We start from the raw sequence: 13,221 nt of genomic DNA on the forward strand, positions 1-13,221 counted from the left end.
TTTTTTTCAAATCTTGTCCCAAGTTCTATGAGGGTTCTTGTTTTACATTTTTCAGGTTACCGACTTCCAGCTCAGGCAGGTAAGGGACAACTGAATTGTGGTGGCTGCTATTTTTTGTGCAGGTGTTGATCTACCCGCCGTCAAGGAGGCCAAATGGAAGATCTCAAAGCCCTTAACAGACTATAGCAAAGAAGAGATTGGCTGAATATTCATACCTTTGTGAGCTCAAGGGAGTTGTAGGGTTGGTCTGGGTAGCTATGCAAGTAAGTACCAACTCTCAAGTTCAGAGAGCTCATTCTTTCTGCCTCCTTTCAGCTCTGCCTCCAGAGCTGGCTGATTTTAGTATACGAAGCTCCCTGTGAGCCCGCAGCCTGTCGACTTCCACAGTCCCAGACTGTCAAGGTACCGAAGCCTTATAGTTCTTTCTGGAGTCTAGGTCAGGTCCTTAGGTGAAGGGGTAGGGTGGGGGCGGGCAGGACGCAGGTGCAGCCCCGTGGTACCGGACCTAACTCACATCTCTGGGAATGGGAACGGGAGTGACCGCTTAGGCCTCCCCCTGCGGTTTTCGGTTCAGGTCTCTGTGCTCCTCACCTGGATATGGGCGCCCTGGTTTTTTCTGGCCGCCGGCAGGGAGGGGCATGGCTTCCTCTGCAGAGACCAGAAGCGATCTCTGTGTTCCGGATTTTCCCTTTATCTTTCCTACTTCCTCTCCCCAGTGTCCTCTCTGCTTCCCAATCTCCCAAATCGAGGATCCCACAACCCGCCCCGGGACCGCACCTGGCTGCTCTCACCCTAACTCAGGAGCCCAAATGGTGGGAGAGGAACCGCGGTCCTCAAGCCTGCAGGACCCCGCCGCGGCCCGGGATGCTGTGGGGGTGGGGACCCTCGCCGCCCCGCCCCCGCCAGCGGCCCGCCCCGCCCCCTCCCACGCACGTCACGTCCGGCCCGGCCTCCGCCCGCCAGCCGCTCTCCTCCCGCTTGCCGTTAGGGAGGCTCTGCACCTCAGCCGTCGCCTCTGTCGCCACTCCGGCCCCCTCTTCCGCGTCTCCGCCGCCACCACCGCCGGGGATATCCGGGGGTCGCTTACCGGGCTGGCCCCGCGCCACAGCCGTAGCTTTAACCTCCCGTCAGCGGCCGCCCCAGGAAGAGGCTTCCCGGCCGCGGAGCCACTTGGGGCCTCAGTTCTCGCCCTCTTGCGGTCCCCGCGGGTCCTGGAGAAGCGGCCGCGGCCAGGGAACGGGGCATCGCGGTTCCAACGGTAGGTAAACGGGCGGGTACCCGGATCTGCGCATGCGCGGGTTGCAGGTCGCCGCGGCCCTTCGCCGCCTGTTGCCCCCCAGCACCGCCTCCCACCCGCGCCTGCTCCCGGGCGTTGCGTTTCGGGGTGTGGAGGACTCCAGCAGGTGGGGCGTTCCGTGGAGAGGGCCCCCTTTCCGCTGGAGAAAGAGGAAGATGAAGCCGTGCCGGGGGGTGTGGCAGCCTTGGATTTGCAGCGGCTGCAGTGCCGTGAGCGGGCGTGCCCCTCACCTCCAGCCCCTCCAGAGTAGATGGCGCGACACCCCACGTTTCTTTGCTGACCTATCCTGCCCGCTGGCGCTGCGCCTCTTCCCCGCCCACTTCCTTCATACTGGGCAGTGAAGTTGATACAGAAGAAAAAGGAGTGTGGTTTATTCCGGGCTCAACTGCGCCCCTTTTTAAGGTCACGTGAGATGAGTGGTTGCAGACTTCCTTAAATCGCTCAGAGAATATAGCCAAAATTGGGCTGTTGGTGCACTAGGGGCCTTGTCTAGAATGCGCTCTGCATAGGCCAGGCTGGAGGGGGACACTTTGTATAACATTAGGGTTCACGTGGCACGCCTGGTTTCCTAGATGAGGTTGGCACATGTGCGCAGTGGGAAACTGTTAAGCCCTTTTTGTTTGTAATCAGTTGAAATCAAACTGACTTTTAGAAAGATGGTGGATTATTTCATTTGGTTCCCCGTTTCGCCTTCTAATCAATGAAAAAAGTTGGGCATTTACTTTGAAGGATCTGATAATCTAAAATGGTAGCCAGAATCATTACCAATAGTAATGCAGACTATTAATATTAACTGGGGTGCACCTGTTTAGAGAGACAGACATTAAAGGGTGGTTTTGAATTATTTGTCTTTTTAGAGCTGGATTAGTGTGAGGCTATTTTCAACCCTCCTTTTTTGGTAACCTTGAAATGCTTGTTGGCCTGGTTTTCTCACAGGTACTGTGCATTTACTAAGTGCTTGTTGATGGAATTGAATGAACTGATAATAATTTGTATATCCACTGGAAGCCCCTTCTTTTTTTTTTTTTTATCCTTGAGACAGAGTTTCGCTCTGTCGCACAGGCTGAAGTTCAGTGGAGCGATCTCGGTTCACTGCAACCTCCTCCTCCCGGGTTCAAGCGATTCTCCTGCCTCAGCCTCCTGAGTAGCTGGGACTACAGGCGCCCGCCACCACGCCCGGCTAATTTTTGTGGTTTTGGTAGAGACGAGGTTTCACTATGTTGGCCAGGCTGGTCTCGAACTTCTGACCTCAAGTGATCCGCCTGCCTCAGCCTCCCAGAGTTCTGGGATTACAGGCGAGTCAACGTGCCTTGCCCCCTTCTTACTTTTTTAATCCGTGCTGCTTTTAAAGTTGGAGTAATAGTTTCTCCAATTTAATATTATTACTAATTTAGACATCTGTGTGACACAGCTTACGTTCTTGGAAAATGTAGAAGGGCGTATTGCAGTGGCATAATTCATTGGGTGGTGTAAATGTTAGTGTGTTTTTTATTAGAATGTCATTGTTCTAGGACAGAAAATGGCTGAAATGAATCTGTTGACTTGTCAGTGTTTCCCCACCAATAAAATTAACTGCTTTTATAATAATATATTAATAACCTCGATCCATCGCTGCATAGCTCCTCCATCATCGTATACAAATTTTAAACTTGGGGACTATAATAGTATAAATTACTGTTTTTTTGTTTGTTTGTTTGTTTGTTTTTGAGACAGAGTATCACTGTCGCCCAGGCTGGAGTGCAGTGGTGCAATCCCAGCTCACTGCAACCTTTGCCCTCCAGGTTCAGACGATTCTTCTGACTTAGCCTCCCGAGTAGCTGGTACTACAGGTGCTTGCCACTGCGCCCGACTGATATTTGTATTTTTTGTAGAGACGGAGTTTTGCCGTGTTGCCCAGGCTGGTCTCAAACTGCTGACCTCAGATAATCTCCCTGCTTCTGCCTCCCAAAGTGTTGGGATTACAGGCGTGAGCCACCTTGCCCGGCCTTACGTTCAATTTTTTTTTTTTTTTGGGGGGGGGATGAAGTTTCATTCCTTTTGCCCAGGCTGGAGTGCAATGGCACTATCTCAGCTCACCGCAACCTTCGCCTCCCCGGTTCAAGCGATTCTGCTGCCTCAGCCTCCTGAGTAGCTAGGATTACAGGCATGTATCACCACGCCCTGCTAATTTTGTATTTTTAGTAGATACGGGGTTTCTCCATATTGGTCAGGCTGGTCTCCAACTCAGGTGATCCGCCCACCTCAGCCTCCCAAAGTGCTGAGATTACAGGCGTGAGCCATTGCGCCGGGTACATTCAATTTTTTGAGGAACTGCCTTACTCCACAGCACCTGTACCATTTTATGTTTCCACTAGCAGTGCACAAGGGTTCCATTTTCTCCACATCCTTGCCAACAGTTGTTATTGTTTGCTGGTTGGTTTGACAATAACCTTTTTGGATTTTATTGTGGTTTTGATTTGCATTTTTCTGAAGGCTAGTGACAGACTTCTGCTTATTGACCTTTTGTTTGTCTTCTTTAGAGAAATGTCTATTCAGACCCATTGCCCATTTTGGAATTGGGTTTTTTTTTGTTGTTGAGTTGTAGGTGCAGCTATTGTTTTTGAATTTATTTTCTAAATAAGTTAAAAGACCTAGCATTTCTGAAAATGAATACTCGATTTTCAGAGTATTAGAAGTAGAACATTTCTGTTTTACAGGTTATCCATCCAGTTGTTAAAAAAAAATTTACCTGACCAGGTGTGGTGGTGCACACCTGTAGACCCTTGTACTTGAGAGGCCGAGGTGAGAGGATGAACCCAGGAGTTTGAGGCTAGCCTGGGCAATATAGTAAGACGTTGTCTCTAAAAGAAAGAAAAAAATTTTAAAAAGCCTTCTTAAATTTAACAGAGTTTAATTGAGCAAAGAATGATACACAAATTGGGCACCCTTCCCAACCTAGAATATGTTCAGAGGGACTTCAGGTTTGCCATGTGGTTGGATAATAATTATGAACAGAAAAAGGAAAGTGACATACAGAAAATAGAAGTGAGGTACAGAAACAAACTGGATTGGTTACAGCTCAGCATTTGCCTTATCTGAACATGATTTGACAGTTGCCCACCTTTGACTAAAACTCTGTGATTGGTGTAAGAGTAGGTTATAGTCTCTTTACACATCCAGTTAGGTTACAGTTTACTAGGTATGAGAAACTTTTGGGCCGAATTTAAAATACGTAAGGAAGCAGCTTTAGGCTAAACTAAATTTGACACAGTGAAGAGGCTGCTTTTATATCTGAAAATCGTTTTCAGTTACTTAGTGTTAATAGATCTATATTTAGGTCTTGACTAGAAATATATTGTACCAAGAACTTATTTCCATCACATCAGTGTTACGAAGGTGCATACATTAAGTGAAGACTATATTTTCATCAATGAAGTCATTCCTTTTTTTTTTTTGAGACAGAGTCTTGCTCTGTCACTCAAGTTGGAGTGCAATGGCATGTGATCTTGGCTCACTGCAACCTCCGCCTCCTGAATTCAAGTGATTCTCCTGCCTCAGCCTCCCAAGTAGCTGGGATTACCAGCACCCATCATCACGCCCAGCTGTTTTTTGTATTTTTAGTAGAGACAGGGTTTCGCCATATTGGCCAGGTTGGTTTTGAACCCCTGACCTCAGATGATTCGCCCACCTCAGCTTCTCAGAATGCTGGGATTACAGGCATGAGCCACTGTACCTGGTTTTTTTTGTTTGTTTGTTTTTAAATAGAGATGGAGTCTCCTGGGCTCAAATGATCCTCCTACTTTAGCCTCTCAAGGTGTTGGGATTACAGACATGAGCCACCATAGCAGGCTAATGAATATATTCTTATGAAAGAACTTTCCTTTGTTTATAAAGTGTTTTGTAACATGGCTAGGAGTGGAGGAGGGGGTTACTTGATTAAGAAAAGGGAAGTATGGTATGTGTATATGAACCTGACCACAGTCGGTGTTCGCCAAGCCGTAGAAAGGTTAGGGGTTTCTATAAGAGAGGCAGTAGGTTAATATGTGAGTAGCCAACTTTGATTCAAAATGGAAATAATAAAGGATATTTGGAATGGAATGTAATAAAGGCTGTTTTTTTTTGTTTGTTTGTCTGTTTGCTTGTTTTCTTTATTTTGTGGGACGGAGTCTCGCTCTGTTGCCCAGGCTGGAGTGCAGTGGTGCGATCTCAGCACACTGCAAGCTCTGCCTCCTGGGTTCACGCCATTCTCCTGCCTCAGCCTCCCCAGTAGCTGGGACCACAGGTGCCCGCCACCACCACGCCTGGCTAATTTTTTGTATTTTTAGTAGAGAGGGGTTTCACCGTGTTAGCCAGGATGGTCTCAATCTCCTGACTTCATGATCTGCCCGCCTCAGCCTCCCGAAGGGCTGGGATTACAGGCGTGAGCCACCGTGCCTGGCCTAATAAAGGCTATATTTTAATGTACCAACTCATTTCACACATTATACTAAATAGATAGTAGTATTGAATTTACAAGAATTGTCAGCTGGGCGCAGTGGCTCACATCTGTAATCCCAACACTTAGGGAAGCTGATGCAGGTGGATCGCTTAAGTTCAAGACTGAGTTCCAGACCAGCCTGGGCCACATAGTGAAACTCTGTCTCTATAAAAACCACAAAAATTAGCCAGGCATGGTGGTGCACACTTGTAGTCCCAGCTACTTGGGAGGCTGAGGTGGGAGGATCTTGACCCTGGGAAATCGAGATTGTGGTGAAGCCGGGGCTGTGGCGAAGCGGAGATTGTGCCACTGCACTCCTGCCTGGGTGATGGAGTGAGATCCTGCCAGAAAAAAACAACAACAAACAAAGAGAATAACTTATTATCAGATTATTAATCAGATATTTATTTAGCTCCTAAGTGCCAGAAATACATTGAGGAGCAAAACCCAAGTAGTCATGTGGCTAATGGTTGCATAACAGTAAATTTAGTAAAAGTCATTGAACACTTGAATCTGGTGAATTTTAGTGTGTAAATTATACATTAATAAACCTATTTTTTAAAAGCCTACTGGTGGGCTTGTAGTGAGCTTATACTCTGTTGGTAGAAACAGCCATTAAACAAACACGAAATGAATATGTAATAAAACTTGTGGTAGGCAAGGCTCACAGTGGCTCACACCTATAATCCCAGCACTTTGGGAGGCCAACGGTGGAGGATCACTTGAGCTTAGGAATTTGAGGCCAGCCTGGGCAACATAGGGACACTCTCTCTTTACAAAAAAAAAAAAAAAGGCCAGACATGGTCGCATGCTCCTGTAGTCCCAGCTACTCAGGGGGCTGAGGCAGGAGGATTCCTTGAGCCCAGGAGTTTGAGGCTGCAGTCAGCTATGATCGTGACATTATATTCCAGCCTGGGGGACAGAGTGAGACTCTGTCTCAAAAAACAAAACAAAAAACTTGTGATGAATATTTTGGAGCCAAGGAATGCTACAGGCCTAGAGAAATTAATAGATGAGACCATTAAATTGAGTGGGTTGAAGAAAGCCTCTCCAGGGATGGGACTTGAGCTGATTATGGGAAGGAGGAAGCTTGGGAGAGTGTTTCAGGTCAGTGAACTAGCAAGTAGAAAAGACCTAGGTTGAGGAAAATGTGGTACACTGACAAGATAATGATATTTACTAGATTTCTACTAGAGAAGGAAATATTGCAAGTCTTTTATGCCTTGGCCTCCCAAAGTGCTGGGATTACAGGCGTGAGCCTCCACACCCGGCCCATGCCTGGCTAATTTTTGTATTTTTTGTAAAGATAGGGTTTCGCCATGTTGACCAGGCTGGTCTTGAATTCCTGACCTTAGGTGATCCGCCTACATTGGCCTCTCAAAGTGCTGGGATTATAGGCGTAAGCCACTGCGCCCGGCCTAATTTTGTATTTTTAGTAGAAATGGGGTTTCACCATGTTGGCCAGGCTGGTCTTGAACTCCTGACCTTTGGCGATCTGCCCACCTCAGCCTCCCAAAGTGTTGGGATTATAGGTGTGAGTCACAGCACTTGGCCGTTTTTTGCATATTTTATGGTCAAAGTTCACAATCTAGTGGGGAAGATATAGAAACAAAGTTTAACCACTGCTTTTTTGTTCATGTACTAGCTTCCCTTATTTATTTATTTATTTATTCCAGTTTTTATACAAGTCTGTGCAAAAAAAAAAAATGTTTCAATCTCAGGAGACCTATTTGGCTAGACCAAATTGTAGAATTACTCATAATACCCCTTACCTGAAAAAAATGAAGTGTATTGTAGTTTTGTATTAACGAGCTATGAAAAATGATAAGCTAGTCTTCTTACTCCTATCAGTCTGGTTGGCCTTGCCTGTGTGTTTTCTGTGGAGAAAAGGTGAAAGGTTACTAGAGTGGAGGAGTCTTGAAGAATCAAAATTTGTCAAAATTGAGATTATATGCACACACAACTGACTAGAACATGCATTATCTAATACATATATATGCTTTTTCAGATATTTTATTTATTTGAGATGGAGTCTTGCTCTGTCACCCAGCCTGGAGTGCAGTGATGCAATCTCGGCTCACTGAAGCCTCCACCTTCTGGATTCAAGGGATTCTCTTCCCTCAGCCTCCTGAGTAGCTGGGACTACAGGTGTGTACCACCACACCCCGTTAATTTTTTTGTGTTTTTAATAGAGACAGGTTTCACCAGGCTGGTCTCGAACTTCTGACCTCAAATGATCAACCTGCCTCGGCCTCCCAAAGTGCTGAGGTTACAGGTGTGAGCCACTGCGCCGGACCTTTTTTAGATATTTTGTATCATCTAAGTTATAGTGTTTTTTAGAAAGGGTCCATCATTGTGCTGATACTTTGGGGATGTGCTAATTTAGCGAATAGTCACTTTGACTTAATAGAAAATCATGCAAATTAGTGGACTAGTGACTTTGGAGTGCCAGGGAGACCATGAGGTATCTGTGTTTAGACAGTTGAAGAAACTTCCCCAAGGATTACCTCTTGAAATAGCTGCCAGTAGTCATTTCTAGAGTTGTATATGGTTCACACATCAGCATTTAAAAAACAGAGAAGAGTGGTAGAGGAATGTTTAATCCTACTTAGGAAGGTATGAGGAAAGGTGACACTTTAAATGCTTGTTTCCTGAGTAAAGAATTAGCTTGTGGGCCGGGCGCAGTGGCTCATGCCTGTAATCCCAGCACTTTGGGAGGCCGAGGCGGCCGGATCACGAGGTCAAAAGATGGAGACCATCCTGGCCAACATGGTGAAACCCCGTCTCTACTAAAATTACAGAAATTAGCCGGGCGTGGGTGGCGGGCACCTGTAGTCCCAGCTACTCTGGAGGCTGAGGCAGGAGAATCACTTGAACCTGGGAGGTGGAGGTTGCAGTGAGCCAAGATTGCACCACTGCACTCCACTTCAGCCTGGTGACAGAGTGAGACTCTGTCCCCGCCCCACCCCCCAAAAAAAAGAAGCTTGTAATGAGCTAGAGCAAGATGGCTGCCAACAGGTTCCCTTTCCCAAATGCACTCCAAAGTCACTGGCCCACTAATCTGCATGATTTTCTATTAAGTCAAAGTGAGTATCTGCTAAATTAGCTCTTCCTCAAGGATCGGCACAATGATGGACCCTTTCTAAAAAACTCTAGTGTAGATGATTTATTTGTGCAGGGGGAATGTCGATTAGATTTTAGAATAAGGAGATCAGTTAGAAAGATAGATGAGAGGATTTAGTCACAAGTGATTTTTATCCGTTTATGTGACTTTGTTACTTTTGTTCTGATTTGAATAGCTTGACATCATGATTGGAGGTTATAAGATAATTGACTGTGTCCATGAAACCCTTTTGAGAGTTTCTCAAAATTAGCCAAGCTGTTTACCAATAGATTATCTCCAGGAGTAACCACTTTTTATCTGAATACTTTGAATAAGAGAGGAATAATGAGCCATCTATGGGTGAAATGTGTTACGTATAGTGATTGTAACCTGTGAAATATATGTGCTATATCTAGTACCACAATTTGACAACTGTAGTCCTACAAAATATGCTTGATTCCATTTTCCTTGTAGTTTTGTGGAATCACCATGGAGGATTGTTCCTTCTAGTAATATGTTAAAGTGCACATAGATGAACAGATTCTTAGGAATAGGTATATTAATATTTCCCACATTATTGCAAGAAATAGCTTATACTCTTTTTTTGGTTTTATTTTTTAAGGCAGTGAAATTCCCACCCTTTTGAGCAATAGAGCCCTCTTTAATTTAAAAACTTTCTAGTCCTGAATTCTGTGTTAGTTATACTTTGTATCTGATAAATTACTTAATGGCAAAGTGACTATGAACTTAATAACAGATTTAAGTGATTTGGTATTTTCCTGATTGTGTTAGTCCATTCTCCCACTGCTATAAAGAACTGCCAGAATAAAGAAAAGAGGTTTAATTGTTTCACAGTTCTGCATGGTTGGGTAGGCTGCAGGAAACTTATAGTGGAAGGGGAAACAGGCAAGTACTGTCTGCTGTTATTATCTATAGTATTGATATTGGTGCTCTACCCTTTTTTAAAGGCCGCCACTACTGATTTTAGTAGATATTTAAAGTGTAAAGATTCTGTGCTGTTAAGAAAGGTATGTTTCATTTGTCAAAATTAGTTGATTGTAGATGCTGTTTTGGTTAATATAGCTCTGTAGTATATTTGGAAGTTGGCTAGTGTGATGCCTCCAGCTCTGTTCATTTTCTTCAGGATTGTTTGTGTTAATCAGGGTTTTTATGTTTTTGTACAAAATTTAGGGTTGTTTTTTCTGTTTCTTTGAAGAATGTTGTTGGAATTTTGATGGGGAGTGCATTGACTCTGTAGACCACTTTGGTTTGTATGGATATTTCAACAATATTAAATTTTTCAGCCCATGGGGTGAAAAAGGGGTATGTTTGCTGGTATTATGTATGTGTATATTTGCATATGTAAATGAAATTGAATGGAATGCAAAAGTACCTTGAGTCCCTGTAGAACTTAGGTTGATAGCTGGTGTATGAAGGTATGCTTTCTTGAATGTTACCCAACTTTGTTGATAATTGGTGTTTAATTGCATGGTTTCTGGGCCAGGAGTAGTGGCTTATGCCTGTAATCCCAGTGATTTAGGAGGCTGAGATGGGAGGTTTGCTTGAGCCCAGGAGTTTGAGGCTGCAGTGAGCCATGGTTGGGCCACTGTTCTCCAGCCTGGGCAACAGGGTGAGACCTCAACTCAAAGAAAATATATATGTATATATATGTGTGTATATATATAGAGCTTTGTAATCACCGTTATCTCATGGTGAGGTATATGATGTAAAATTCAATGTCATTTCCTATTCCTCGTCAACAACACCATGCTAGGCAACTGTCACTTGTATTTAAAATAATTTTGCTGTTTGGGGCTGGCAGCGGTGGTTCATGCCTGTAATGCCGAGGTGTGCAGATCACCTGAGGTCAGGAATTTGATACCAGCCTGGCCAACATGGCGAAACCCCATCTCTACCAAAAAATACAAAAAAATTAGCTGTGCATGGTGTCACGTGCCTATAATCTCTGCTATTCAGGAGGCTGAGGCATGAGAATTGCTTGAGCCCAGGAGACAAAGGTTGTAGTGAGCTGAGATCGTGTCGCTGCACTCCATCCTGGGTGACAGAGTAAGACTCTATCTCAAAAAAAACAAAAAACCAAAAAACCCTCTCTCTCTCCTTTCTCTCTCTCTTTGTATATGTGTATATATGTGTGTGTGTGTGTATGTGTGTGTGTATAATTTTGCTGTTTGGATTTATAACAGTATGCTTTTGGAAATACTTGGTTATTTTTAAAGTCCACACATTGTATTCTCTTGTGTCAGTCCTTTTATTGAACTGCTTTCTTTGCATTTTATTGATTCTATCTGCTAGGACATTTTATTAGAGTTCTTTGGGATATTTTTGTATGGTGCCTGCTGCTGTTTTCGTTTTTCTTTTTTAGAATGTAATATTGTAGTTTAGGTGTTGCATTCATTTTCTAGAACTTTCGTGACAAATTACTACAAACTAGGTGGCTCTAAAATAATAGGAAGTTTTCTCTCACAGTTCAGGAGGGTAGAAGCCCAAAACGAAGTGTCCACAGGGCAGATTCTAGGGGAGAATCTTTCTTTGCCTCTTCCAGCTTCTGGTGATTCCTGGCATTTCTTGGCTTCTGGCAGCATAACTCCAGTTTCTCCCTGTCTTCACATGCTCTTCTTTCTCTCTGTGTATCTTGTCCTCTTCTTATAAGGACACGAGTCATTGGATTTAGGGCCTGCCCTAAATCTAGGATGATTTCCTCTTGAGATCCTTAACTAATTATAGCTGCAAAGACCTTATTTCCAGATAAAGTCACATTATGAGGTTCTGGGTGGACATGAGGTTTTCAGGGAACACTATTCAACCCACCACAGATGTGAAGGGAGTGTTTACATGATTTAAGCTCTGAAAGGGGGTAGGAAACAGGACTAAATAATGTCAACTACTTTGCAGTTTGCAGAAGTGTTACCTTGGGCCACTCTCCAGTCTGAGTTCTTAGCAGTGTGCTCTAGATACAAGTCCCAAGTGAAAGATTAGCTGCTGGGGCTTAGACCATAGGCCTGCCCTCTGGAAGTACGTGTTCGCAAGCTAGAAATAAGTGATGACCTAAAATGTATGTAAGACTATAAGGCCAGGCATGGTGGATCATGCCTGTAATCCCGGGACCTTGGGAGGCTGAGGTGGGTGGATTACCTGAGCCCAGGAGTTCAAGACCAGCCTGGGCAATGTGGTGAAACCTCATTTTTACAAAAATTATAAAAATTAGCTGGGTGTGGTGGCCCATGCCTGTAGTCCTAGCTACTCGAGGCTGAGGTAGGAGGATCATGTAGGCCTGGGGAGGTTGAGGCTGCAGTGAGCTGTGATCACGCCCCTGCACTCCAGCCTGTCTCAAAAGAAAAAAGACTATGGCCAGTTTGAGCACCAGATTATAACATTCTATCATACTATAAATTGTGATAATTTACGTGGAAAGATAGTATAGTGATTAAGAACTCAAGAACTTTGAGAATCACATTCTCTGGTTTCATATTCTGCCTCTGACCCTTATTATTTGGGTGGACTATGAGTAAATTGGTGAGCCTCTGCAATGTCTAATTAAGGGTTAAAAAATACCTTAATACATGTAAAGTTCATGAAACTGCCTGGCATATAATAACTGCTCATTTAATGTTTGTTGCTGCTATATCCATCATCCTCCTCAGGAGAGGGAGAAGCTCGTTGTCAGAAAGATTGATGCCTTCGATTGTTTTCCTACTGTTGAGGGTAAATTTTTACTGATGAATTCATAGATTCCTACCTAGCCTCAACTTAGGAAAATGTGCTTTCAGGTTGTCCAGTTAGAGGCTGGGGGTAGTAGAAGACATGAGATGAGATAACAGGCTCCTGACTGGGAGCAGTGGCTTATGCCTGTAATCCCAGCAAGGTGGGAGAGATTCCTTGAGGCCAGGAGTTTGAGACCAGCATGGGAAACAGAAGACTTCCTCTCTACTAAAAATACAGCTGGGCGTGGTGATGTATGCCTGTAGGCCCAGCAATTTGGGAGATTGAGGCAGGAGATTGCTTGGGTCCAGGAGTTTGAGGCTGCAGTGAGCCATAATTGCACCACTGCACTCCAGCCTGGGTGACAGAGTGAGACCCTGTCTCAAAAAAAAAAAAAAAAAAAAAAGAAAAGAAAAAAGAAAATAGGTTATTGGTTTCATTAACAAGGCATTCTAAACACTGAGTAGCCATTTTAGTGATGTATAGAACTTGCTCCCTGACAGACTTTTGTAGTGAGTTTTCATCCCCCTTTATGTCATGAGGGTATCAGCTTGACTTTTAATGTAAATCTGTTAAATACCTTATCTCTGAAGTTAACTTTGAAGTTGTTTTCAAATGGATAGATAGGTAGATTAAGTACATGTG

General features: G+C 44.3%; 2 protein-coding genes across 9 annotated transcripts in view; one reads left to right on the forward strand and one right to left on the reverse strand.

The window, feature by feature from the left end:
• The window catches only part of FAM13B (family with sequence similarity 13 member B), a 107,808-nt gene that overhangs the window by 18,491 nt on the left and 76,096 nt on the right, over window positions 1-13,221 (forward strand). For 6 of the 8 annotated variants that reach the window (XM_008014593.3, XM_038009708.2, XM_038009696.2 and 3 more), the window contains exon 1: window positions 1,149-1,258. The exons of 1 other annotated variant lie outside the window; for it this stretch is intronic. The gene's annotated coding sequence lies outside the window, so the exon portion shown is untranslated. Of the gene's footprint in view, window positions 1-1,148; window positions 1,259-7,775; window positions 7,902-13,221 lie in introns of those variants that run through there. One more of the 8 variants, XM_038009693.2, reaches the window with a different exon arrangement.
• LOC140709884 (uncharacterized) lies at window positions 1,117-3,838 on the reverse strand. The gene is made up of 2 exons (XM_073010346.1): window positions 3,617-3,838; window positions 1,117-1,536 (listed from the first exon to the last, which is right to left on the reverse strand). The coding sequence occupies exons 1-2, from the start codon at window positions 3,836-3,838 to the stop codon at window positions 1,117-1,119; spliced, it is 642 nt and encodes a 213-aa protein (XP_072866447.1).

Source organism: Chlorocebus sabaeus, chromosome 23 (assembly GCF_047675955.1).
Source record: "Chlorocebus sabaeus isolate Y175 chromosome 23, mChlSab1.0.hap1, whole genome shotgun sequence".
Lineage (NCBI taxonomy): Eukaryota > Metazoa > Chordata > Mammalia > Primates > Cercopithecidae > Chlorocebus > Chlorocebus sabaeus.